Source organism: Nelumbo nucifera, chromosome 4 (genome assembly GCF_055504915.1).
Source record: "Nelumbo nucifera cultivar China Antique chromosome 4, China Antique-T2T, whole genome shotgun sequence".
NCBI classification, from domain to species: Eukaryota; Viridiplantae; Streptophyta; class Magnoliopsida; order Proteales; family Nelumbonaceae; genus Nelumbo; species Nelumbo nucifera.
This window is the reverse complement of record NC_142652.1, coordinates 95,484,034-95,511,967: the sequence shown is the minus strand read 5'-3', so window position 1 is coordinate 95,511,967 and position 27,934 is coordinate 95,484,034. Positions and strand designations below refer to the sequence as shown.

The 27,934-nt window shown below is 38.6% G+C and overlaps 1 protein-coding gene across 7 annotated transcripts; it reads right to left on the bottom strand.

Annotated features, from left to right (window-relative positions):
• Window positions 1-1,013: 1,013 nt before the first annotated feature.
• Window positions 1,014-27,934, bottom strand: LOC104610784 (uncharacterized). Of its 7 annotated transcripts, none has more exons than XM_088904354.1 (7): window positions 27,667-27,934; window positions 13,178-13,219; window positions 12,864-13,074; window positions 12,687-12,759; window positions 11,187-11,352; window positions 10,102-10,235; window positions 1,014-1,246 (listed from the first exon to the last, which is right to left on the bottom strand). In XM_088904354.1, the coding sequence occupies exons 3-6, from the start codon at window positions 13,024-13,026 to the stop codon at window positions 10,131-10,133; spliced, it is 507 nt and encodes a 168-aa protein (XP_088760480.1). In that variant the 5' UTR covers window positions 13,027-13,074; window positions 13,178-13,219; window positions 27,667-27,934; the 3' UTR covers window positions 1,014-1,246; window positions 10,102-10,130. The 7 variants fall into 7 exon arrangements, with proteins under 7 accessions (XP_088760480.1, XP_010275867.1, XP_010275868.1 ...); XM_010277565.3 differs by lacking the exon at window positions 1,014-1,246 and adding an exon at window positions 3,966-4,542 and having other exon boundaries at window positions 27,667-27,932; XM_010277566.3 differs by lacking the exon at window positions 1,014-1,246 and adding an exon at window positions 4,777-5,315 and having other exon boundaries at window positions 27,667-27,930.

The following is a 27,934-nucleotide window of genomic DNA, read 5'->3' as shown; positions in this document are numbered from 1 at the left end:
TTCCCTTGCTCTCATTTAGGAATGGCAATGGGGCAGGGCACCCCCTCTCCGTCCCCACCCTGAAGTTACGATACCGTGCCCCATACCTGCCCCATCCCCAGTGGTGGGGTGAGGCATCCATTGCCCATCGGGGACAAGGAATCCCCGAATTTTTCCGGCTCCAAGGCAATTACTTAAAAAATATCTATTTTATGGACAATTTATACATAGGATATAGGAATTTGGGGTATTTTAGAATTGAATTATAATACTTTAGGGATAATTCAAAAATAAAATTATGAGATCCTAGGATTCTAAAAATTTAGGGGAAACTTAGAGATATTTTAAATATCAATATTAAACCTATATATATTTTACTAATTTACCTTCGGGTTTGGGGAATTATATACAAAACTCACCCCAACCCATACCTAGTTTGGCGAAAATTTATTTTCCCCATCCCCACCCCATTCGAGACAGGGCGGGGGCCCAGTTTTACGGGAGAAATTGCCATCCCTACTCTCATTCTTAAATTATTGTGATTCATTATCATCATCATCATCATCATACAAACTTTATCCAAACTATATGAAGTTGGGTTACATGAATCCTGTTATGCTAATACCCATTGTTAAATTATTAGTGCTTAAATCATCTTTTTATTACTTCAACCCATATCGTTTTTGGTCTACTACTACTCTTAGTCCCTTCAACTTGCGACAAATCACTTCTTCTTATGGTCAATATCAATACAAAGGTCTTTTATGCACGTGACAAAAAATTAAAATTATTTTTGTAATTCCGTGATCAGGACAATCGTGGGTCTTGCTAAATGACACCTGTTATTGTCTAAACCCCAAAAAGGATGGAAATTTTATCCTTCCCTGATGGACTTAACCCTTCTCAATCAACAAAGATAATTGATTTAGAAAGGACATAACAGCACAAGCATATGTCCTTATTAAGTATGATTTCTACAACACCCTCCACTACTTGGAGTAGTGACAAAGATACTCGTGTCAAATACAATCATAGAGAACCAAACTAAGGCTTGGTTTTTGCTCAAATTATTAAGAGTTAAGACTAGATTCTCTCCACAAACCATTCACAGGCACACATACATACACACGTACAGCATGGTACCACATATGATGGTTTGGTTTCTATTGATTGATTTCTTCTAGAGGCATGACCAAACAAGTAATTAGGAGTGGTCCATATCAAAAGGGTTCTTCGCAATTTTATATTATACATCAGATTTGATCACCTGTTCAGAAGACCACCAACAATTAATATAATACTCAGGTTCATTTCAAACTATTTAAATGAGCTACAAGGCCTGGAAGTAAACCAAAAATGTCAAGATTGGATGATGAATGATGATTAATTATTGGATCAAGAGATAAAGACTTTTAATCTCCTCATTATCTCAAGCAGAGAATTCTTCAACTTCAACCCACAATTTTATTAACCTCTCCAACCCAAAATTCTTTTCCAGTGGATGAGGTGCTTGATGTTCCCAACTCATTTGGATGTCTGCCACGTGTGTGGCAGAACGGCAAAGATGACATGAGATTGTGAGAAATGAGAATCTCTTTAATATAACAAAAAAACAATATAAAGACTTTGATGAAGATGACTGTCGCCTCTCTTATATATATATCCTTAACTCTAAAAAGTTAGGTATAATAATAATAATAATAATATGAAATGGATGATCGTATATTTCCTTCCTAGTTAAGGTTCCTTGTATACACAACACTTTTGTTCTTTGACATATTCTTTCTCATCATGCCCATGAAGGCATGAACATTATTATTTTATTGAAGGCTTAGGGAGCAAGAACTCGTGGGATGAAACGTCTGTCTGCAACTCTGTATTGTGTCATTTGTTTATTGGGTTTGGTCAATAACATTTAAGAGATAAGGATTTGAGTAAAGAAAGAAAGGTCCAGTTGGTTCGAGCGCATGGTTCCTAAGAGTGGTATGGCTCAAGCCAAGTGGTTCGACCAACTTGAGCTGTAACCCATTAAGGAAAGGTGTTGTAAGAATCATCTAAATTAAATAAGTTGAATTTATTGTTCAACAAGGTTTTATAACTGTACGTATGACTACAAAAGAAATGCTATTTAGCTTTAATTTGTATGTTTTATGCTTTTATGGTGTAAGGATTTTAGATGCCTGGTAGTTAATTAAGTGCTATAATTGCATGGAGCTTTGGCGTTGTTGGCCTTAGGCACCACCCAAAACAAAAAAGTTTTGGAGGAGAAAGAAGACGAAAAAGAGAAAAAGTTGTCCAGTTTCAACAACTTTGTTCACGGCGGGCCCAATCCGGCCGGCCGGCCAACTTAAGATTGACAATATACCAACCTATAGACAGAGTAATAAAAAAGTTATTGAGGCAATGCTTATTGCTTAGACATTTGGTTGTTTGGTTGGAATTTCCTTTTTTCTTCCTTATCATTTGCTTTTCTTTTCATTTCTTCCTTCTCTCTCTCTTGGTGTATTAAGGGAAGTCAACTGCAGTTTCCCTGCCATAACATACTATATCAATGCAGAAAATGCAAGTGAAGTAATCTCCTGTAACTTATAACCAATAACTCATTTATGGTTGCATGTAACTGCAGGGAGAAAACGATTCGGCATAGTTACATCAGTATAACATACAAAAATAGTTCACCACTTACATCAGGATTGAGTAGGGATGGTAATTTTCCTCATTTCCCCGATCTCTGTGGGGACCTACCCTGAATGGGACGAGAATGGGAATGATTTTTTCCCCATGAGGACAGGGATGAAAAAATTTTCAACCCCATTGGCAGGGATGGGTGGGGATTGAGGGTACCATGGGATCCCGTCTTGTATGTATATATGTATCTATATATGTATGCATGTATGTATATTAATATTTTTAAGAATATATATGTTGAATATATTTTGATCTTTTTTTTAATAAGATTATAAATTTTAACTATTTTATATTTTAATTTTTAAATAAAATAGAACATAAAAACAAAATGATTGACATCATAAAAAAATCACAATGAGTGAGGACCCCATGGGAACGGTGATGGGGATAACCTTGTCCCCACCAATGAGGATGGGAATGGAGACAGGGACAGAGATTTTTGTGGGGACAGGGATGGGTTCTATGATTTCTATCAACCTTGATATACCCAGCCTATGACGGATCAGATGAATCACACATATCTAGATCCAAATTTGAATTGTTAAATTTTGGATGTAAATCAAATCTTACCCATTGGATTTATATCAGATTCGGCCAAATCGAATTTGAATCGAAATCATATATTAAATAACTAACGTTAATAAATTAAATTAAGATTAAAAAATATTATATATTATTAATAAAATTAGCTAAGATGACCTTGATATTGTATTCATAATTAATTGGATCCATTCCAATCCGATAAGAATCCAATAATTCCAATCAAAATCCAAATTATGGAAATCCAATCTAACCCCATTTTCAATAAAATGAATATTAGACCAATCCAATCCAATCTAAATTAATGTATGTCTAATGTATTATCTATGCATAACATTTGGTCTTTTGTGGATCCACTTAATGATAAATATATATATATATATTGTCAAAACCCACCTAAGAAAAGTAATATGTAGAATTCAATATGCTCTATCAATTGCTTGATTTTTAGTTGTCCACTATAGGTCTAAAAGGGGAATTCGAACATGACACTCTACCACAATGCATGTTCAATCCAAGACTCGTTTGTTTTGTCCTAGAAGCAATGGTTGAGCATGGTTTGTAGTTTGTATCAATCACATGTTAATTTGAAATGATTAAGTATGGAGTAATGATTGAGTATTGTTTGTAATTGTAATAGTTTGCAGTGGTTGAGTGTGGATTAATAATGGGTTGTAATAGTATGGGTTTGCAACAGTTTATAACAGTTGAAGTATGGTTTGTAATGGATTGTAACAATTGAGTATGGATTCGAAACAGTTGTGTAAAATTTGGGTACATGTAATAGTTGAATATGAGTTTGTAACAGTCGAGTACCCGTCTTCAGCAACAATTTTGTAACATGTTAAATATGGGTTTGTAATGGTTTATAGCAGTTGTGAACAGTTTGTAATAGTTGACTAACAACTGCTACAGACCAATACTAGCATGATAAATACCAGGAAAATCTATGATAATGGAAAGGCTTGGACCAATCAAAACCCCCAGGAATTTTGAAGGAAATCTATCTGATTGGTTACCACTTCTATGATGCCAGTTGATTGGTTATAAGTTCCGGTACCATGTCTTTCTGACATCATAGTTGAAATCATTGGTTTGTGGTGATTTGAGAAGCCATGCTTGCAGGAGATTTGAACTTTTAAATGGGAATCATCACTTTCAACATTGGCAAGAATTAGAGATAAGGATTTTCTGGTTACCTATAGCAGGCCGGTTCTAATAGGAATGCACCTTCGAGCTTGTAAATACATACCATACATTGTGTTCATGTAGCAGTCTATAGTTAGACAGCATTCAAAGGTGTGTTCCTATTGGAGATCCAGCAATAGATCCGGCCTGTTCATAAAATCAACAAATATGGAGTACTCAGTTTCCCATCAACATTAAGAATATCATCCAACTATGTACTTGAATTTTTCCCCTATCTTCACACATGGACACTTGCACAAGAAAATTGGACGGGTTACCAAGATTTTAGAAATGAAAAGTAGGGAGGGGGGGGGTTCTCCAACATGAATGATTTTGTTTTTATTTCTATTAAATATGCTATATCATCAAAAGACCAAAAAGAAACAAAAATAAAATCTTAGGCAAGTTTTTCCAACACAAAGTGGAAGTGTTTCCAATTTGATTCATAAAGATAACTTTGTTTCTAAAACCAATGCAAAAAATGTTTCTAAAAATAAAAACATGCTCTCACTTCAACAAGGCTGATATGCACTACTATTTGGTGTGTGGCATGTTGGACACCACCAATAATTCAAAAGTTTAAGCCATTAGGTTGTTAGCCAATCTTGGATATAAGTCCCTTGTATCCCTCGTCTTTTTCAAATGTGGGATTTTTTCTTCATATACTCAGACATGATTCCAACAATCTCCTCACATATGAGTCGCTTTCCACATTAGGTATTCCACCTCGAATGGAAGTCGTTATATCACCAAGTTTGACATACATTAACCAAGAGCCTCGTATAGTCGCCAACAGTCGAACAAAGAATCATCAACGAGTGGGTTATGCCATGGGAATTACCAATTGCTCAATTATTGGAGCACGTTCACCATTGGTAGAGTCAACATGGTGAAATTAACTGCCCTTGCCAACTAATTGACTATGGAGAAACAAACAAAGCCATGTGAATCACTATATGCATTCATAAAAAATTTACAACCATTAGTTCTAATACTACCATTGTGCAATAAAGGGAGTTGTTAAATTTTCAGAGTTTGTAAATGTGTGTAGGACTAATATACAAGAATTGGATACCACATTTAACTTAGAAGCTAAAGACATTAGGTCGTGGGTCAATCCTTGTATATAAGTCATTGCATCTCTTTGAAGGGGATGAGAGATCCATCCTATGGACGCCCAAAGATTGCGGAATAAGGGGCGAATTTCAAAAAAAGTTTATATCTTCCTTCAACTGGGAATCGTATTCCCTATTTAGAAAATCATATTTTCAAAGATCAATCTTGAACCATAAACTGAACTAAATCTGAACCAAAAGGAGTGGGAGAGGATTATACCTGATACGGAGAAATACTATCTCTCAATGGAGGTGTTCACGCCCAAGGAAGGATCCAAAATCTGCTCCCACTGAAGATGGCGCAGTGAAGGATGGAGCAGAATCAACAATGTTCTTCAAAAGAACTTGACCATTCGCAAGAATCAGCTGGACGGCTTATGAGTACAGCTCCAACCAATCTTTTCCCAAAAAATTGAGATCAAAATCAAATCTTGATTGCTCCCAAGAACTGGAGATCGAACTGAAGGAATGGCAATGGCAGGAAGGTGGCGGCAGGAGAGAATTCGCAGTATGCAGGAAATCTCTCAATCTCTCTTTCTTCAAAGAGAAGAATGCTATTGATCATATAAAAGGTTGCCGCCCCTTTCCCCTTTTATAATCTCAAAGGGATCAGTTCCTAATCAGATTAGGAGTTACTAATCCAAATCATATTTGGGTTAGAAGTCACTTAGTGATAAGGGATAATCCTTATCTTATCTGCAGATCAGATCAGCTATCTCCTAATCTAATTAGGAGGTTTCCAGATCTAAATCTCATTTAGATCTTGGACTCTCTGAGTGGATAGGGTCTAAGCCCAATCCTTTTAGCTGACCCACTTCAGAATTCGCCCCCTTTAAATGACTGATCAAATCAACCCAGTTCGAAATGGGCTTAAGGCCCATTTAAGGTTATGTACTCAAAAAGCCTTCCAAACTACTGCCTAGTTAGGCTTCCTTGTATGGCGTGGGACCCAAGCATTGATCTACACATCAGCCACATGGGTTCAGCCCAGCCTTTGTTACAAGGCCTGACCGAATGCACTGCTGAAGATAGTGTACCCCCTGAAAACCCATCAAATGGGCTCTATGGGCCCAACACTTACACAAAGTGGTCCCTGGGCCAAGCCACCTTGTAACACCCAGGGACTGTGGGCAGATGCAAGATTAGCCCATCAGGTGTTATCCTCAATGGTCTTACACTTAACCTCTCAGCCCATAATGATCATATACTGCCCGACAAGAGAGGACATCTCCCTCGGCTGCAAGGAACAGTGTTGCACTCTCCACTTATATGGATCCCGGGAATTAAAACCTTCTTGCAAACATTTTAGAAACCATAATATATATACTTTTATATCTTATATAAAATATATTTTGCAAAACAAATCTCAATGGTTGAAATCGGCTGCCGGCAGTCTTGGTTTCCATCAGTGAGAGTGCATCCCCGATCATTACCTTTGTCCAACAAAGGGGCTAATCCTGTCACTATGATCACCCACTCAGATGAATTCTCGGACTATCCCAACATACCCAGGTTTTGACCCCCGCTAAGGATCTCACTGATTGGTACATCAAAGATAGCCCAATCCGACACCTAGTGCAGTATCATAATCGAGTCTAGGGGTCGGGTGTAACTTTCCAATTTTGCCCATCAATCTCCAAGGTCCAGGGCAATACTGGAAATCCAGTCCAGTTCAAAGATTCAATTAATCCTACACTGTATGTGCCTAGGGTCTCACCCTAGCAGTTGAGATAGGCCACCCCAACCGACTTGGTGGCACCACAGTGTCAGCCTTGTCAGGATAGGTCTCCCCAGACCGACCCACTGGCTGTGAACATTCTAAACTAACACGAATCTCATTAAGTGTCCAGTTTAAGGGTATTACACAGAAACATACCAAGGGAACATAAATCAAATATGTATCTTTATTCATTTACAATAAACTCATAAAGTACATCATTCTGATTGAAGCTAAGGGCATACAAAACTGTCTAACACTCTTGTCTTTTTCCAATGAGGGTATTTTTCTTCATATACTTATATGTGCATCCCAACATGGCATAGATCAATTATACCGACCCACTAATGGATTGTGTGAATATTGTATGCTTTGTGAAGCATGCATGGTATCAAACCCTTGTAGAAAACATAATTTTGAAACCAAGAATTCAAGAGGCATTTCTAATTTTAATTAACTTTTGAAAAAAGAAATACACCACAACCAAAAAAATGTTTTCCATGTTTTTGTTTGAGAGTTGATGCTGTTGGGATTCCCTCTTCATGAGGTGGGCCCCCATACACAAGAAAGACAAACCAAATAAAAAAAAAGAAAAAAAAAATTTGCTTTTAGATTGTCCAAGAAGTTAATATGTTGTATTTCTCTCCAACGAATTGGAGGTTATGCTCTCTCATCTCCTCTCTCATCTAAAAGTTTTAGAGAAAAAAGAGGATTTTGAGAAGGATTTTAGAGAAAAGGCAATATAAGGGCTGTAGAAGAGGAAGAGCCAATACTTCTACAATGATGATGTTTGTTGCTACCCAAGAGGGTTTCCCCTTGATATAGTGGTTGTTAGAGAGACTACTGCATCCCATTATTCTTTTTAATAGTGGAAGCTCTTTAGGCTTTAATTCTGTGGATTTTTACTCTCACTTTGAGGGGTTTTTAACATAAATCTTGGCATCATTATTATTGTTTTCTTTGTGGTTATTTATTTGTCTCTACTCTTTTTTTAGCAGCAACAGAAAGAAGACTTCTATTAAATCAGCAGAGAAATATACAATATTATGAGTAGCCTCGGCTACCCCATGATCTTAGGACAACCACAGAAACCTTTTCTTACAGTTACAACTAAGCCCAAAAGCAATTCCCTCTGTTGACCCCTTGCTTAGCAAAATGATCATCAAAAGGGTCTGTTATAGTAAGAAGAGACAAGAGGTGTTGCACTCTTTACCATACACAAGGACTCATGCGTAAGGGTGAAATAAACACTATGGAGAAGGAAATCTCTATAGAATTACAGCACAAATGACTAGGCCGCATGAAAGAGAAGAGAATACAGATTCTTGCCATGACAAACCTCCTAACAGAGATGAAAGGTACAAATTTAAATACATGTATTTGTTATTTAGCTCATAAACAAAATAGAGTTTCATTTCAAAGTTTCTACTTTCATAGAAAACAATATGTTTTAGAATTAATTCATTTTAATGTTTGTGGGCCTATAAAAGTTAAAACACTTGGTTGTGCATCTTATTATATTACTTTCATAGCTAATGATAATAGAAAATGATAGGTTTATAAATTGAAAACTAGAGATCAAGTATTGGATGATTTCAAAGAGCTTCGTGTTATGGCTGAAAGACAAGTAAACCTCTCAAGAGAATCTGTTCAAATAATGGTAGTGGGTATGAAGGACTGTTTCATAACTATTGTAAAAGTCATGGCTGTAGTTGTCAAGGTGTCACCTAGGCATCACCCATGGCAGGGCACCTCACCCAAATGCCTAAACTTATTATATACCATATATATCATTCATACTTTGTTTCAATGCTTTACTATTAAAATGTAAAAGATGAAAAGGTTTTGAGAGAAAAAGAAAAAGAGAAAGAAAGAATAGAAGTATAGAGGCTTTTTTTTCTACTCTCTCTCCAATTAAATAACACAAAAATTGCATCCTCTTTTTCTATTTTACTTTCCGTCTTGAATTTTTATCATATAAATTTAATAACCTTCTTTAGTTGCTAATTGATATGAAATTGCTCTATTAAATACTTATTATAGTAGTATTATTTTTGAAATTAATATATTTAAAAGAATTTTTTCTTTTACATATGATAATTTGCCATTTTTTGAGGAAATTTATTGTTTTTAATAAAGAGAATTGTTATTTTTTTCAATTAGTATGCATGCTGAATGGCATATGAAACTAGGGAACTGGCCAAAAGTTGGTTCTTTATATTATAAAATCATTATCGCCTATCTGCCCCCGTGTCACCCAGAATCACCTAAACACCTTGACAACCGTGGTCATGGCATTCAGCACAAGTAGGCAATTCTTAAGACAAAACATAATGATGTAGCTGAGAAGATGAACCACACCATTTGGAAAGGATCAAATACATGTAGTCACAAGCAAAGTTGCCAAGATGCTATCAGAAAGAGGCAATGTGTACAGTCATATATTTGATTAATTTGTCTACTACACCCTACAAGTTAGGTTTCAAGTTCAACCTTGGAACCAAACCGACCATGCTCACTCCTACTTTGGCTTGACTGGCAATCATTCTACAAAGAAAAAAGAATGCTCATCACCTAATTTGTTTGGTTGCATGATATGGGGACCATAGAGATTCCCAAGACTAAACTATTTTATGGGTTACCTTCATCAGTATATTCTTAGACCACTAGTTAGGATAAGAATCAACACCAAATATCAAAGGAATATGCTAAAAATTATTAGAAAAGATTGTCAAAGAAAAGTCACAGAATTGGTCTGCGGAAGCAAGGCATAGTGAAGATTTGGCACACATACTGCTAACACCGATTGCACAGCCTAGTCATCCAATTGAATGATTATTACTTGACAAAGGTCCATGTAAAAAATGAACTTACTGTCCTATGCTTGCACATGCATATAAGAGTCAGAAAGAAAATCTTCCTTCTGGAATGCTTCTCCTCACTTGACCTACTCTCTGCGGAGGCCAGACTATATGGGTAACCTTCCCTTGAACCAGCCCCAGAGAAACCTGCCAAAAGAAGTGCCTCTGAGTTAGTAGGGCTCCTGTGGCATGAAATAGAAGAAACAGATACTATTTCTGTAGAAATCAAGAAAAAACGAATTTGTAGAATAGCCAGCCATTCTGTGTATGTTTGTGTACGACAAGGATAACCAATTAAAAGAAACAAAATATGTCAGATATGTGTTGACAATTCCATCTACAAGCCCTTCATTCCCTCTTGAAGATCTAGGAGAAACATTAAGGCTGTGTTTGGTTTGATACAAAATAAGAGAGACAGAAAGTTGAGGGAAAGCTCTTGAGGAATTTGACAAATTTTGTCAAAAGAATTTTCCCTCAACTTTCTGTTTCTCTTTTATTTTCTATCAAACCAAACATAGCCTAAATTGAGCCAGTATATTCTCTGTCTTTTACTGATATTGTGTGATTTATAGTATAGTTATTACCCTTCTTCACTGATATTAAACATAATATAATACAGTTTTTTGAGTTTTCCACATACATAACCAGAGCAGTTTCTATACAACTTTCTTGCGTTTAGATAATCGGATTGTCAGCTACAGTATTATGTAACAATTTATAGCAAAATATTATGGATTTTTTGCAATTCTAATGCACTTAGAAAAAAAGTGTGTAGTTGAGGAAGTGCAATGTAATTAACAGATCAAAGTTTAACCATGGATATGGCCCGTAGTAGAGTGGAAACTTTTGAAGCCAGTCCCTGATAGTTGGGACTTGGGATAAGGCTTTGTTGAACTGAGCTGAGTTTATACAATATTCTACTCTATCCAAGTAGCTCTTATGAAACACACTTATTTTATAACAAATCTCCCATATACTACTAGAATCTAACAAAACAATACCTCTATTTTTTACTATAATAACGTTCTTGAGTGTGTGTGTGTGTGTGCACGGACATGTGGCTATCCATATCATGTAGGCATATGTTTAGAAACATACCGGGCCAAATGATCTTGAATCCAAGCTGGAAGCTGAATTGTCCCCCTCAACCCAACAATGCCCTTCTGGAATCTTCAACATATCATGTGAATGGGGGACTTTAATCCACTCACCTGGCATGGCAATTATTCTCTTTATATGTTTCTCCTTGTGATTATTAGGGGACCTGAAAATTATGGAAGTTTAGCACCAATGAAATTTAACATTCCACAGCTCCAAAAAGGTAGCCTATATTGTTTGCATTGAAACAACAAATGTTGAGCATATGGTCATAAATCTGGATCCTTCAACTGCTAGATCTGCCCTAGAAATGAGTGCAACCTGAAGCCTAAATAACCAAGTCATGGAAAGGCTAAGACATTAATATCAGATTTACATAAAGTATCTGAACTAAATAGGACTCATAAGGTTAAGGATTGTTTTTTGGTAATAAAATTCAAATTTATTAAACAGAAAAAGAAAAATACAAGAAAGGTAACCAGAAGTCACCCAAGGGAAAAGAAAAAACCACTTCCAAACAAACTCCAGTACCAAACCAAACAGACTTAAAACAAAACCCAGACACCAAACTCTGACCAAAGAATGACGGCCCAGAAAACAACCAACCTCACCAACCACAACGACCCAACCAAAACAAATTCCTGAATCACAGCATAAAATGAGCAAACCCAATCTAGCTGAAAAAACAAAGAACAGCAAAGCCCCAAATGAAGCCAAAACCGCAAGCTGAAAAAGACAAGCTAGAACAAGGATCCTCTATTTCTTCTTCAGAGCTTTCTTTGATTTCATCCCCTTCTTGTTTGGGTCCAATCACAAATAGACCCCCTTTCAGTCTAGCAAAAACTTTTGACATCATAATATTTTGATAATTTCTCTGGCTTCTAAATCTTCTCACTCCAAGAGGAACCTTCCTGAAATTCTTCAGATCCACAGAATTATCATTAATCCTTTCAATGTCCAATACTACATTGTTCTCAAAAAGCTGACCTGCAATCTCCTCTCCAACCTCTCCATTGGCAACCCCAGCAGATCCAACCAGTTCCAGACCAACAGGCTTATCTCCAACCCTTAAAGAATTCCCTTCAACTTCATCAATCTCCCTCTTAGGCATTTTTTATTTCTCTTACAGTAAACAGTGTGAATATCACCACCCGAAGAGGTGGCTTAACATTCAATTGATTCAGATTCACTAACATGAATACACAAGTACAGAATTCAAATACAGAGTAGTCATATCTAATAGATGCATTTATTCATGGGTATAGGTATGTATGCATGTATTTATGTGCATACATTGTGTATATATCTTTGTTTCATGTATTTTCTTATAGGTTGATAGCAAAGCAGAACTTGTTTGAAGAAAAAAGAAGCCAAGCAGGTAAATGCCAGGGAATATAGCCATAGCAATACCAAAATGTGCTCTATTGTTCTTCACATTCTAATATGATGTGTGCAATTTAGTAGAAAAGCTACATCTATGGTATTAAGAAGTAGATTTACCGAAACACTATCACATCTCCACCTGTAAACTTATAATTTGCAAGACAAAACTTCTCCACCAAAACATAGTCATCTGCACCCAAATCATTGAAGTACAGTCCTCTGTTCAAGTTCTCCGGAAGTTAATCTCAACCTACTAGTAACTTGGCAAACCAAACAAGCAATAATGGAGGTTACCTGACAATGATCTCAAAACACTATTGGTGCTTGAATTGAATGTATGATGCATGGAGAGGCCATGAACAGAGACAATACTTGCATATCTATCTGAAATGGTGAGAGCTATCAGCCCACCTGTTATGGACTTCATAAAATTCCACAAGAAACTGGGAGTCCCCATATTCAAATTTCCTCAAAGTGATGCATGCCATGTAAAAATTGAATCCATCTGCACGAACCATCACCAGCCACAAATAAAGTAAAAGGTTAAATTGGAATACTACATTCCAGTATTACTTTGGTACCTTAGATCAAATCATGGTTAAACATACATGTTCAAGTGCACTTTTTAACAAAAGGAAAGTATGCTTTACCTGCATAAAAACAAAAAAAAAAAATCAATAAGAAAATAAGGCAAATCAAATGAATTGAAGCAACAACTAATGACATTAAAGGAAATAAAATGTAGATGATTAAGTCCATAAACATATCATTAGTTCATTGCAAAGACCATATGATAGATCAGACTTTCATGAAGGAGAATTTTTAAATTTTCTTTTACCATTCTTTTGATGTGTAACAATGTATGTATTGATGTCAAAGACTCAAAATAAAAAAAGTATGTTTATGAAATCACATAGAACATGGTGTTAGCCCAACAAAAACACAGAAGCCTATCCCACAGTTACATGTACACAATCTCAATTTTCTATATAGATCTTGTGACAATACCAACTAGCTAACACATCTGCAAAAAGATCCAGCTACATCTCTATCCATCTAACCTTGAATGGGACTGGAACTGTTGGAACCTGTTTCTACTGTAGCTACAGTAGTCCGAACCAGTAAGGAGAAGAAGAAAGAGAAGGAGAAGAAGAAGAAGATGAAAGAACTGTCGAACCTAATAGCTAAACCCTATCAGTCGACCTCTTAATAGTGATTAGGCTTCTAATTAAATATACAAGGACTAAACTGCCCCTACTTAAGTATGGGACAGAGAACCTCTAATAAGACTGCCACATAAGCTCATAACTTAACCAAGGTGAGTTGACTAATCTACCCTTATTCGGCTAACTCTAACACTCCCCCTCAAGCTGGAGAATATATGTCATATAATCCCAGCTTGTTACATATATAGTAAACTCTCCCTGAGCTTAAGGCTTTTGTAAACAAATCTGCCCACTGATCACCTAAGCTTACATGTTCTGTGCTTATCTCTCCAGTAAGAACCTTCTCCCTCACAAAGTGGCAATCAATCTCTATGTGCTTTGTTCTCTCATGAAAAACAGGGTTGGATGAGATATGGAGCGCAGCTTGATTGTCGCAGTACAACTTCATAGGTTTATCCATGTGGAACCCGATTTCTTGTAGGAGATTCCTCAACCACACTAATTCACATGTAGTGTGTGCCATGACTCTGTACTCGGCTTCAGCACTGCTTCTAGCCACAACCGTCTTCTTTTTACTCTTCCACGTCACAAGATTTCCTCCAAGAAATGTGCAGTAACCTGTAGTAGATCTTCTATCAGACACAGAGCCCGCCCAATCTGCATCCGTGTACCCAACTACTTCAAGTTTTCCTCCTGGTTTATACAATAGCCCACGGCCCGGAGCTCCCTTCAAATATCTTACAATTCTAAGAACTGCATCCCAGTGAGATATACGAGGGTTCTGCATAAATTGGTTCACCACACTGACTGCAAAGGAGATGTCTGGTCTCGTGATAGCCAAATAGTTCAGCTTCCCCACTAGTCGTCTATACCTTCCAGGATCATCAAATATTTCCCCTGTATCACTGCTCAACTTAACATTTGGTTCCATAGGAGTCTCAGCCAGTTTTGCACCTAACAGTCCTGTTTCGTCCAATAGATCGAGAACATATTTTCTTTGGCACAGGTTTACACCTTGTCTTGATCTAGCAACTTCTATACCCAAGAAATACTTCAATGTCCCAAGGTCTTTTGTTTGAAAATGATTTTGCAGAAAGACCTTGAGTTTGTCGATCCCCAATTTGTCACTGCCAGTTATGACAATATCATCCACATAGACCACTAATAAAATCTTTCCAGCTTCTGAGTCATAGTTGAACACTGAGTGATCAACCTGGCATTGTTTCATTCCAAAATTCTTCACCACTTCACTAAACTTCCCGAACCAAGCACGAGGCGATTGTTTCAACCCATAAATTGCCTTTTTCAGTCTGCACACCTTACCAGCCTCCCCTTGAGCAACAAACCCAAGTGGTTGCTCCATATATACCTCCTCTATAAGGTCACCATGAAGGAAGGCATTTTTTATGTCAAGTTGAAATAAGGGCCAATCATACATAACTGCTAGGGAAATTAACACATAGACAGAGCTAATCTTAGCCACTGGAGAGAAGGTCTCCATATAGTCCACTCCATACAACTGTGAATACCCTTTAGCAACAAGTTTGGCTTTCAGACGCTCCACACTACCATCTGGCAAGTATTTAACAGTATACACCCATTTACAACCCACAACATGCTTACCAGGAGGAAGAGTAGTGAGCTCCCACGTGTGAGTATGCTGAAGAGCAGAGAGTTCCTCCTCCATTGCCTACCTCCACCCAGGTGAACTAAGAGCCTCTTGGACATTGTTAGGTATGGAAATAGATGACAATAGTGAAACAAACTGGCGATGTGAGGCGAAAAGGCGAGATACTGAAACAAAATTGGAAATGGGATGGAGAGTAGAACTACGTTTACCTTTCCGTAAGGCAATGGGTAGGTCAAGTCCTGAAGGTTCAGCAACAGGAGCAACGACAGGATCCGCGGACAAGGTAGAAGCTGGAGGAGGGGCCGGTGTCGTTCGACTGGAAGAGGTGACGAGTCAACTCCAACAGGAACACCTGGAACGGGATCACTGACTGGAAGAGGAAGAGGAAGTAAAGGTGGAGACGAAGATGCTTCAGTTCCTGAGAAGAAGGGAACAGACTCAAAAAAGGTGACATCAGGACAGACATAGTACTTCCGAGTAATGGGATTGTAACACTTGTACCCTTTTTGAGTCCGAGAGTAGCCAAGAAAGACACACTTAATGGAGCGTGCATCCAAGTTGTCTATTCCAGGACTCAGATTGTGAACAAAGCACACATAGTCAAAGATACGAGGTGTTAATGGAAAGGGAGACAAGGTGGGGAACAAGATAGAGAAGGGAGACCGACCATGAAGAATAAAGGAGGGCATCCGATTAATGAGGAAACACGCAGTAAGTACAGCATCACTCCAAAACCGTTTAGGAACACTCATATGATGAAGAATAGACCGAGCTGTTTCAAGGAGATGACGGTTCTTCCGTTCAGCCACCCCATTTTGTTGAGGAGTGGATGCACAAGAAGTTTGATGAATGATTCCATGCTGTTCTAAATACTGTTGAAAGGAAGTTAGAAAATATTCACGACCATTATCTGAACGAAGAACTTTGATTGGAACACCAAATTGTGTACGTATTTCAGCATGAAATTTTTGAAAAATGGAAAATAATTCACTCCTTTCTTTCATTAAATAAATCCATGTCATTCTTGAACAATCATCAATAAAAGTGACAAAATACTTGTAACCATTATAAGACTCTATTTTGATCGGGCCCCAAACATCTGAATGAACCAAAGCAAAATGACTCAACATACGACTTTCAACTCTAGGACTGAAGGAAACACGACGATGTTTCCCAAACTGACACGACTCACACTGTAACACTGACAAATGACTCAAAGACGGAACTAGTATCTTGAGTGCCTTGAGAGAAGGATGTCCCAGTCGACAATGCCACTGTAGAGGAGTGAGTGAAGTCTGAAGTACAACTGACGATCCACCACTGTCAAGGTAATACAATCCACTAGCTTCATGCCCCCCACCAATCTTCTTCCCCGTCCTGAGATCCTGAAAAACACAAGAGGAAGGGAAAAAAGTAACAGAGTAGTTAAGAGTCTTGGTTAATTTACTAACAAACATAAGATTGAATGGAAACTTAGGGACATATAGAACAGATGATAAAGAAAGAGAAGCCATGTCAACATTGCCAACACCACAGATGGGAGAGGAGGAACCATTGGCAAGGGCAACAGTTTGAGATGTGGAAGTTTTAGAGAGAGAAGAGAACACACCTGAAGTCCCGGTCATGTGATCAGAGGCTCCAGAGTCAATAATCCAAGGAGAGGTTTTAGATGACAGGCAAGTTATACCTGAGTGGGCAAGAGTAGCAATAGTGTGTTGTGAAGTGGACTGAAGGAACCGCTCATACTCATCACGCGGTACACTCACCATCTCCCTTCCGGAAACAAATGTAGATGTGGAAGGAGTTAGGTCTGCCTGTTGATTATCACTGACATCAACCCCACCAGCAACAGCATGATTGGCCCATTTAGAGGGAGGGCGGCCATGAAGATCATAACAGAAATTTACGGAATGTCCTTCCCTGCCACAGTGGGTACACTTCCTTGTAGAGCTGCCTTTTTCTTTGCCACGGCCTCCCCCTGAGTCACGACCACCACCACGACCAAATATGGAACCACCACGACCTCCTCGGGAGGCATGTCCTCCCCCTTTCGTACCATGTCCACCTCCTCTGGCTGTCACAAAAGCTGATCTATCAAACTGTGTGGGATTCTCTGTCTATCCCAAAGAAATCCTGCGAAGCCGAGCAAACACTTCCTCAAGTGTAGGAAGGGTAGAGCCCCCTAATATTTGGGCCCTAACTGGTTCATACTCTGATTTCAACCCCACTAAGAACCTTATGACATTTAGTTGTTCCCTCTGTTGTTGCTGAACCTTAACATCTGGAGTGAGAGGATGATAGACATTGAGTTCATTTCTGAGGTTCTTCATACTGGCATAATACTCTTCTAGGGTTTTATTTCCTTGTTGCAGACCAAAGTACTCCTGATAGAGCTGATATACCCTTGTAGTATTATCTTGCCCAGAATACAGCTTCTTGGCATGTTCCCATATGTCCTTAGCTGTATCTAAGAACATGAAGTTGGCACTTATTTTGGGTTCCATACTGTTCCATAGCCATGTCATGATTTGAGCATCCTCCTGTTCCCAATCATCAAACCCTAGAGAGTCAGCCGGTGGTTTATCTTCTTTCACATGCTTCACTTTTCTCTTTGCCTTGAGAAAAACTTCCACCAACTTGGCCTATGGAACATAGTTCTCACCATTCAGTTTAATTGAGGTCATCTGTACACCTAGATAGTCAGAGGAAACCACCACACTAGGTTTCTGATCACTACAGCCATCTCCCATTGCTGCCATGATACTCTTTCAATGCTACCTCTAATCTGAATTCCCAATCACCAACTAAGTGCTGCTGTCAAGAGTTTGATGTTCCAGAACCTACAGCAGTCCCTAAACACAATGATAGATACACACGCCTTTGTTCTTATCCACACCACTACTGATTTCACAAAAAAAAACACAGACACCGACATTAATTCAGCACTTACTAACCACATGCAAGCTCTCTTACAACTACTCAACAGAGTTTGTGCATCACAAGCACCACCACACAGCCATAGCTGTCACACACAATACAGACCTGCTTTAACGCTTTTAAGAGGGCACGACAAGACCAACAAAAACTCAACTAGTACCATTGCATTACACCTTGCACCATTCGGCCACCTACAGTAGCAGCCCTTACACCATTTGGTCACTGTAAACACAGCCTGTTCTTGGAATTTTTCCAAGAACCAGGGCAACAACCAACCTAGTTCTCTAGGTTTTTATCAGTCCTCTCAAGTTCTTGAAGATTTTCAACCCAGAAATACCAACAGCACACAGAGGAGAGATAACCAACCTTCATTTGAGAGCTTCAGCCAACCATTCACTGCTGAAGTTGTTTTCTTAGGAAAGGAGGTTCTGTGCACCAGAAAAAAGAAGAGCTGTGATGTTTCAGGCCTGGGACGAACCACTTTTCTCCATTGACAGCCCAAAGAAGAAAAGGAGAGAACTAAAGCACGAACTGAAGTTGTCACGAACTGAAGTTGTCACGCTCTGGTACCATGTTTCTACTGTAGCTACAGTAGTCCGAACCAGTAAGGAGAAGAAGAAAGAGAAGGAGAAGAAGAAGAAGATGAAAGAACTGTCGAACCTGATAGCTAAACCCTATCAGTCGACCTCTTAATAGTGATTAGGCTTCTAATTAAATATACAAGGACTAAACTGCCCCTACTTAAGTATGGGACAGAGAACCTCTAATAAGACTGCCACATAAGCTCATAACTTAACCAAGGTGAGTTGACTAATCTACCCTTATTCAGCTAACTCTAACAGAACCCAATCTTCAGATATCAAACAATCTCTAAGGTCCTTTAGTTCAGCCCAAACCCCACCTCATGATATTTGATGAATCCCATTCAATCACCAATACTGGAAAACCCTTTTCTTTAGCTAACCTTATACCAAATGAGAAGCATTGATATCAGCTACCGTTTCATCAGTCTTGCCTTTTGATCCACTAAAACCCATTACTATATCCTCATTTTTGTTAAAATAAGGCCTCCAATCACAACAGTGCCAGGATTTCCTACAGTAATGCCAAGTTCTTTTCCTCTTACAGCCCCTACATGATAGCATGAGGAAACGATTCCAGTAACAACCCACCTCTTGCCCCTAATCCCCTCGGTTTAATGAGTCAAGTGTCTCAAATCAGAAGGCAGCCTCCATAGCCTGCAGCCCTTTTCCAAACATGCTTTGTGGAACCAAAATGTAGTGTAATTAGGAGGCATGCATATCTCTTCCGACCTTGGCACTAACTTGAAAATGCAAGGCCCTTTCACAAATATCATTTCAATTGAATCCCTCATATTATTCCATTCAATGCCCCTTTTACCCCTGGTGTAAACTCTCTGTTCTTGTGTCTCTGCCTAGCTCCAGTTCCTTCTCTTATCACACTATTGGTGTTTTCTTTCAACAAGGACAAATTGTGAAAACAATACATGTTTGCTGATGTGGCATTTGTTACATCCATGGTAAAATGCCCTCACAATGTGAGAGCAGATGCCGTAGAGTTAAAACTTCAGCCTGGGGAGAAAATACATGATTTGCAGCCTCCAAATGCATAGAAATAAAAGCTTAACTTTGATAGGACCAACAGAATTGAGCAGTATAATAAATAACTTGCTTTTGATGAATCAAGGGCTATTCTCCTTCTCTTCACCAGCTAATAACTGTGCATTGACTTAGTAGAAATCTGCTGAATTAAAAAAAAATATGAAAGAAAGTAGTTTCTTGAAGAGAGAAGGAAGAGAGAAGGAGAAGAAGAGAAGTTGAAAGAAAAGAGAGCAATAATCTGGCCACCCCCTTCACTTATTATTTATACTAAAATAATAGAACAGTACAAAGACAACTATGCCCTTATAGGGCGGAAAAACATAAAACAGCATATATAACACTCAAAAAACATAATAAAATTTGGACTCACATAACTACTGTGGTCCCCACCTCCTATCTAACAACTAACATAAAACATCTACTTAGAAAAACATCATAAAACTAATTAATCTTCAACACTCCCCCTCAAGTTGGGAGTAAATGTCACACATTCCCAACTTGCGTAGATCATGTTCAAGCTTGTTCCTTGCCACCCCTTTAGTGAGAACATCAGCCAGCTGCAACTCTGAAGAGACATAAGGCAAACACACTTCTCCGGTTGTTACCCTTTCTCTTATAAGGTGTCTATCAACTTCAATGTGTTTTGTCCTATCATGTTGAATTGGATTGTGGGCAATATTGATTGCAGCCTGATTGTCACAATATAACATCATAGGTTCCTCTGCTTTCACCCCAATCTCACTCAAAAGAGATCTAACGCAAAGAAGTTCTAAGACACCATGAGCCATGGATCTATACTCAACCTTTGCACTTGACCTTGCCACAACCGCTTGCTTCTTACTCTTCCAGTAGATCAAGTTTCCACCTACAAAGGTACACACTCCTAATGTAGACCTCCTGTCATCTAAGCATCCTGCCCAGTCTGCATCTGTATAGGATTCTAGCTTCAGATTCTCATGATTTGAGAAAAGAATGCCTCTGCTAGGGTGCTTTTTCAGATATGCAAGTATTCTCTCAATAGCTTCCCAGTGTTGAACCCAAGGTGCATGCATGTACTGACTCACAACACTAACAGCATAAGAAATATCTGGTAGTGTCACACACAAATACAGCAGTCGGCCCACCATTCTTTGATATCTCCCCACATCCTTTACCAATTCACCATCCACACCATTACTTCTGTGATTTGGATCAATAGGAGTGTCTGCTGGTTTGGTCCCCAGCTTCCCAGTCTCTCACGGTAGGTCAAGTACATACTTTCTATGTGAAATGAAGATCCCATGCTTGGATCTTGCAACTTCAATCCCTAAGAATTATTTGAGCTCACCAAGATCTTTGATCTCAAATTCTTTCTACAATGATTTTTTTAGATCATCAATCTCCTCCAGATCATTTCCTGTCACCACTATATCATCCACATACACAATCAGAATTAACACCAAAGCATCTCTCCTCTTCACAAAGAGGGTGTGATCAGACTATGTTTGTGTGTATCCAAAATGGATGAGTGCCCCTCTGAACCTATCAAACCAAGCCCCAGGTGACTGTTTCAGTCCATACAAAGATTTTCTGAGTCTACACACCTTTCCTTTACCAACATTTTCATAAAAGCCTGCTGGAATGTCCATATATACCTCCCCCTGTAAGTCACCATTGAGGAAAGCATTTTTTACATCAAGCTGGAACAAGGGCCATGAATAGGTGGTTGCTAGAGATAAAAGAATATGAACTGAACCCATCTTAGCTACTGGTGCAAAGGTTTCCAGATAATCAACACCATAGGTCTGAGTATACCCTTTTGCTACCAACCTTGCCTTGTACCTCTCTATCTTGCCATTAGCCTTATACTTCACTGTGAATACCCATCGACATCCGACTGTCTCCTTGTCTGGGGGGAGATCAACTCCAAAGCATCCATCTCATCTTGCATGGTTGTTTTCCACTAGGTTTGGAGAGAGCCTCAGTAACATTCCTAGGTATAGACACAGAATCCAGAGAAGAAAGAAAAGCACAGTAAGAGGGTGATAAGGCACTGTAGGAAAGATGGTGTGAAATGCAGTGGGTTGTACACTTTCTCTTCCCCTCACGAAGTGCAATGGGAAAATCAAAGTCAGTGGGATCAGCTGCAACAATGGTGTTAGGACAGAAACATTATCATTAGAAAACATAATAGGCTCAAGAGGAATACCTGGAACTGTATCTACCGAATCTGAAGTTTCAGAAGGACTGACAGAGAGTGGTGTGGGTCGAGGATGTGTGGAGTCAACCATCATCTGCCGGTGTTGATATTCCTGTGAGGTTGTCCGTAGTGGCTCAGGTAAGGAAACTGTAGGTGCAGGTGCTGGCTGAACCGATGCTGGCTAAACTGATGGTGCAGGTGGTGGCTGAACTGATGTAGATGTTGGCTAAACTGATGGAGGTACCACAGAAACAGGAAGAGGAACAGATTGTGAGTTCTCCTCCCCAAAACTCTTCCCTTGAGGAGAACCACTCGAGAAGAAGAATGTGGATTCATAAAAGGTAACATCCATAGTGACAAATTTGCTCATCGACACTGGGTCATAACAACAATACCCCTTTTGGTTCTGAGCATACCCAAGAAAAACACATTTCTTGGCCTTAGGATCCAATTTCTTGCGATGAGGGCCAAGAATGTGAACAAAAGAAACACACCAAAAACCCTTAGAGGTGTATGAAATATCTCTCCATCTGGAAAAATGAGGCTAAATGGCACCTTAAACCCCAAAGTCCGTGAAAGAACACGGTTAATCACATGTACGATTGTAAGAACTGTATCTCCCCAAAACTGCACAGGAACTGAAGCACACACCATAAGACTCCTTGCCACCTCCACAATGTGTCTGTTTTTCCTCTCAGCAACTCCATTCTGTTGCGGTGTATATGCACAACTGCTCTGATGAACTACACCATGTTCTAAGAAATACGTGGTTAGGTCCTTCTCAAAGTACTCTCTGGCATTATCTGATCTAAAAACCTTAGTTCTCACTCCAAATTGTGTGAGAACCATCTGGTGGAATTGTCGTACTAAATTAGGAACCTCATCAAATATATCCAAAAATATCGTGTATAATCATCCACAAACAAGAGAAAGTAACAGAATCCTCCCATGGAAGGGATTTGATATGGCCCCCATACATCAGTGTGAACAATATTAAAAGCATAAGTACTTCTTTTATTACTTGGTTTAAAAGACTGTCTACAATGCTTTCCTAACTGACAACTCTCACACTCCAAAATAGATAATTGAACAGACTTAAACAACTTTGGGAAAAGACATTTCAAAGAACTAAAAGAAAGATGTCCCAAGCGATTGTGCCAAAGCATAATCTGGTTTATTGACTCTGACCCACTACTACTACTACTGCTAACATGATGGCCCTGATGTCTCAGAATCTCATCTAGAAGGTAGACTCCATTCACCTCACGACCACTCCCAATCATCTTCTTTGACTCCAGATCCTACAAAACATAATTACCAAGAAGAAAGGTCACAAAACAAATCAATTTTTTTGTCAAAGAACTAACAGACAGTAGGTTGGTATGAAGTCTAGGGACATGTAAAACAGAGGACAGAGTTATATCATTGATCACTCTAACTGTCCCCTTCCCAACAATGGGCATATGTGAACCATCTGCTGTAGAGACTCTGTCTCTACCAGAGCACAACTGATAGGAACTGAAAATGGTATGGGCATTAGTCATATGCTCAGATGCTCCTGAGTCTATAATCCAGGGAGGTCCCTCCTTACCTGAAGTGGATGCAAGATTCGCAGTTGCATATGAACTACATGTATGTGCAAAGGAAGTGGTGTGGTTGGCTCCTGCATTTTGTTGTCCATCTGGAAGGCTAGAGCTAGGTGCTAGGTGAACCTTTCTTACTCATAAGTTGTCCAAACCTCTCCAATTTTGTTCTCACTGCTGCTACTGCAATGGATTCCCAAACAGTTTGGGAGAGAGGGGCTGAAGAGTCTCCTGTAGTGGCTACATTTGCATTTCCCTTCTTGTTTCTTATCCGAGTAGGCATAAGATTTGGATGAAACTTCCAACAACTGTCCCTGGTATGCTTAGGCTTCTTACAATAATCACACACCAAGTCCTTCTTATCTTCCTTTCTAGTCTCACTACTCTCCCTGTCTCCATTCGGCTTATGTTTTGTTGTACCAACCATAGCCGGCTGGTCAATTCCAATCTGTCTCAGCATTACATTCCTCCTACTCTCCTCTCCGGAGACAAAAGCATAGGCCTAAGAGAGTGTCACACCCATAAAGAATCTGCTGCCTAGCAATGTCAAATTCAGGGTTCAACCCTGCCAAGAACTCAAAAACCCTATTCCTCTCTACCAGTTTGTGATAAGTTGTTGCATCATTTACACTTTCCCATACCATAGTTTCTAAGTGATCTATTTCCTGCCATAGGGTTTTCAGCATGGAGAAATACACAACAAGAGGTTTTTCTCCCTGTTTCATACTTATCACCTGATTTTTTAACTGATAGGCTCTGGCTTCATTTTGCTTCTGAGAGTAGGTTTCAATCACTCCATCCCAAATCTCCTTAGCAGTATTAGCCCATAGGAAATTTTTTGCAATATGAGGTAACATAGAATTACATAGCCAAGACATTAACCATGTAATTCTCTTGCACCCATCGGGAAGAATTTGTATGAGGTTTCTTCTCCTCCCCAGTGAAATACCCTAATTTTCCATGGGCACCAATAGCCATCTTAGCTGATTGTGTCCACTCCAAATAATTTGTAACATCAAGTTTTACTGTAGTAATGATCCCAGACCCAAAAATATCACTACTACCTCCAACATCCAGTCCCATAGTACCGGTAGATTTCATCTCGGTATTCCAACTCTCCATTTTACTTTAAACAGTTCAACAGTAAGAAAAAAAATAGATTGGAGACCTTCAAAAAATAATTTAATACCTCACACAAAGAAACCAATCCTTCTGGAAGAAGAAAACCCTAGCTGGAGGGAAATCTCTCTCCTCCCCATGCCTCCCAACAGAGAGAAAAGTGAATCGGTCACTCCGGGAGGCCTAGAAAATTTTAGAAACCAAACCGCCCTCTTTAGAAAATCAAAAGAAAACTAACAATACCTGGGCGCCCAAGATCAGATCAAAAACAAAGAGTCCAACTTTTCTGGGACTCTTCCCCGTACTCCAATTCTTCCTGATTTTGATGCCAAACAGTAGATCACCTTCCTGATGTCTAGATCCCACCAAAAACTCCAAGAACTAGGCAATCTATAGCAGATCGATCAGCCCTTTACTACTTCATACAGTCGGCTGATCTAGGGTTGCATGAGAATGCTTCAAGAAACCCTAGCCGATGCTCTGATACCAAGTAGAAATCTGTTGAATTAAAAAAATATGAAAGAAAGTAGTTTCTTGAAGGGAGAAGGAAGAGATAAGGAGAAGAAGAGAAGAAGAGAAGTTGAAAGAAAAGAGAGCAATAATCTGGCCGCCCCCTTCACTTATTATTTATACTAAAATAATAGAACAGTACAAAGACAACTATGCCCTTATAGGGCGGCAAAACATAAAACAACATATAACACTCAAAAAACATAATAAAATTTGGACTCACATAACTACTGCGGTCCCCACCTCCTATCTAACAACTAACATAAAACATCTACTCAAAAAAAACATCATAAAACTAATTAATCTTCAACAGACTTCATGAAAAGAAATTTATGATAGTTTACGTTGAACGGGTCATATTCGGAGATGTAAAGAAAGAATAAATAAATAGCATATAGTTGACTTACATGATTTGTCTTTTGAAGACAAATTTTCTCATAGAGATGCTTATATACTCTAAATTATTGCCACTAGGATAACCTGACAAGTTACTTGTACATTATACATCCATTTCTGTTGTACAGAGTCACGGATATGTCATTGGATTAACTAATTTTTCCTCAAATATATGCTTGAATAAGCCTTTAGGTTATCCTACTGAGATGGAAAAAGTAGCTAATACAGCTATTGTAGTTTATGTTGTTTTGCAGAAAAATAAAGAAAACTTACACTTAATTGGAGAAGTAAGCCTTCCCATGGAAAGACTGAATAACAGAACATAGGCAAAACATTGAGTCAGAATGCTTGCCAGTCAAAAAAATATTCTAAGATAAACTGGGCATAAAAACAGTCATTTTCTTTTCTTTTGGTAAAATAACATATCATATTGTTTTTTAATTTTTTATTTTTTGAAGCCAAACATATCATATTGTAATAGCTATTCATACAACACATGTATGTAATAGCTATTCATATAACACATGTATGCCCCAAAACACAAGAGAATTGAGGGTGGGTCTTGCCACAATGGTTGGGTTGCTCCATTGCGACCTGTGTGACCAGATTCAAATCTTGGAAACAACCTCTCTGTATATGCAGGGGTAAGGCTGCATACATTTGTCCCTCCCAAACCCTCCATTGGTAGGAGCCTCGTGCACTAGGCTTCCCTTTTTTTATAAACATAAAAATATTCACCGTGAAGGAATGAAAATTCGTCTGTCTAGCTTCCTATTAAATGTTTATGCTTTTAGTTTTTGTGCATTACATTTCAGCATCATCCAGAGGGCACTATGGAAAGCATGGATATCAGCATTAAACTGAAACCACAATCTATTATTTAGTCAATTACCTATACCAGTATAACATAAATTCCATGCAACTATTATAACTCAACAAATTTACTTGGTATTTGTTCTAGGAATGCCATCATTATCAGGACCATGGCCACCTCCATGTTAAACAATATTCCAATTTCCAAGCACGCCCTCGCCTTTCAAGCTTTCTAGTGTTTTTATTTACTCAAGTTTGAAACAAGCCTGCTCTATAGTCTATATAAAATGAAGTTGCAAAATGCATGTCAAGGAGTTAATGCTACTAGAAAAAAAAAAAAAAACATAAATGGTAAGGGCACTATGAGGATGCCTAACAACATCAGCTGACAATAATATATAAACTTTCCCCCTTGGACCAAAAACACAAAATAAGGGAAAAAAAGGAAATAGAAGGAAAAAATAAAAGAAAGGGATAAGGAGAAAAAAACTAAAAGTTCTGATGTGGAGCACTCCCTCACTATGCTTTCCATGAAAAGTAGGTCATGAAAAAGGATACCATTATTAGCAAAATCAGAAAATAACATAGACCCAGGGTAGCAATGTTGAATTGTCATTAAAAACTCTGCAGGCATTCATAATGTTCTAGCAGAAAAATTCTATTTTTCCGCAAAATGGAGTAGTCCCCCCCATTCCCATCTCCCTGTAACAACAGAAACTGCCGATTTGGACATACCAAATGCCACCTTAATTTCAGTAGAAAACGTTTCAATTATCTAGTGTTTGCAAATAAATTGAAAGCAAAAAGGGAAATAAATGGGTTTTCTTCAATTCATTTTATTAGAAAGCAGTCCGTCGTCTTTTTCTTTTCTTGATAATTTGAGAGAAAGTTAGCACCAGCGAGGGCAAGCCCTGCCAGCGGCATCCGAGAAAACAATAAAGCTAAGATCCCAGGGGCAATCCTGAAGATAGCACTCCTCCTCAGTCCCTCGACTAATTAATTAAACAGGCTAAGAACTTCAGCTTGGAAATCCACACGACACAGTAGTTCATTAAAAAACTTACTATTTTGAATAGAACAATCCACATTTTGCATTACACAAGCCAGAATGGTTATTCATCACCAAAACCCATAAAGAGTACCTGATCATCGATGAGAATCAGAAACAAAATTTAAACCCGTTGAAGTCAGCAACTGCAAACTACGACAAGCAAAGAAAGGAGAGAAACCAATTGAAATCCGAGCTGGGGAAAATTGGCGTTGGGATCAAAGAAAAAGCAATCAAAGCATAATCCTAGCCATCTGTGATCTGATTGCTTGCTTCTTCACGGGCACAAGTGAGGGAAGGGATCTGCTCCTCACACATGCGCCTCACACGCACATTTGGGAACATCTCATAATAACTTATAA

What these genes read in the sequence shown, in the direction of transcription:
- LOC104610784 (XM_088904354.1), bottom strand. Translation starts at nt 13,026, where the DNA reads ATGGGGACTCCCAGTTTCTTGTGGAATTTTATGAAGTCCATAACAGGT. An exon ending in TGTTTTGAGATCATTGTCAG is followed by an intron (nt 12,760 to 12,863) that starts GTAACCTCCATT and finishes ATTTGGGTGCAG; the next exon opens with ATGACTATGTTTTGGTGGAG. An exon ending in ATTCAAGATCATTTGGCCCG is followed by an intron (nt 10,236 to 11,186) that starts GTATGTTTCTAA and finishes TTCTTTTGGCAG; the next exon opens with GTTTCTCTGGGGCTGGTTCA.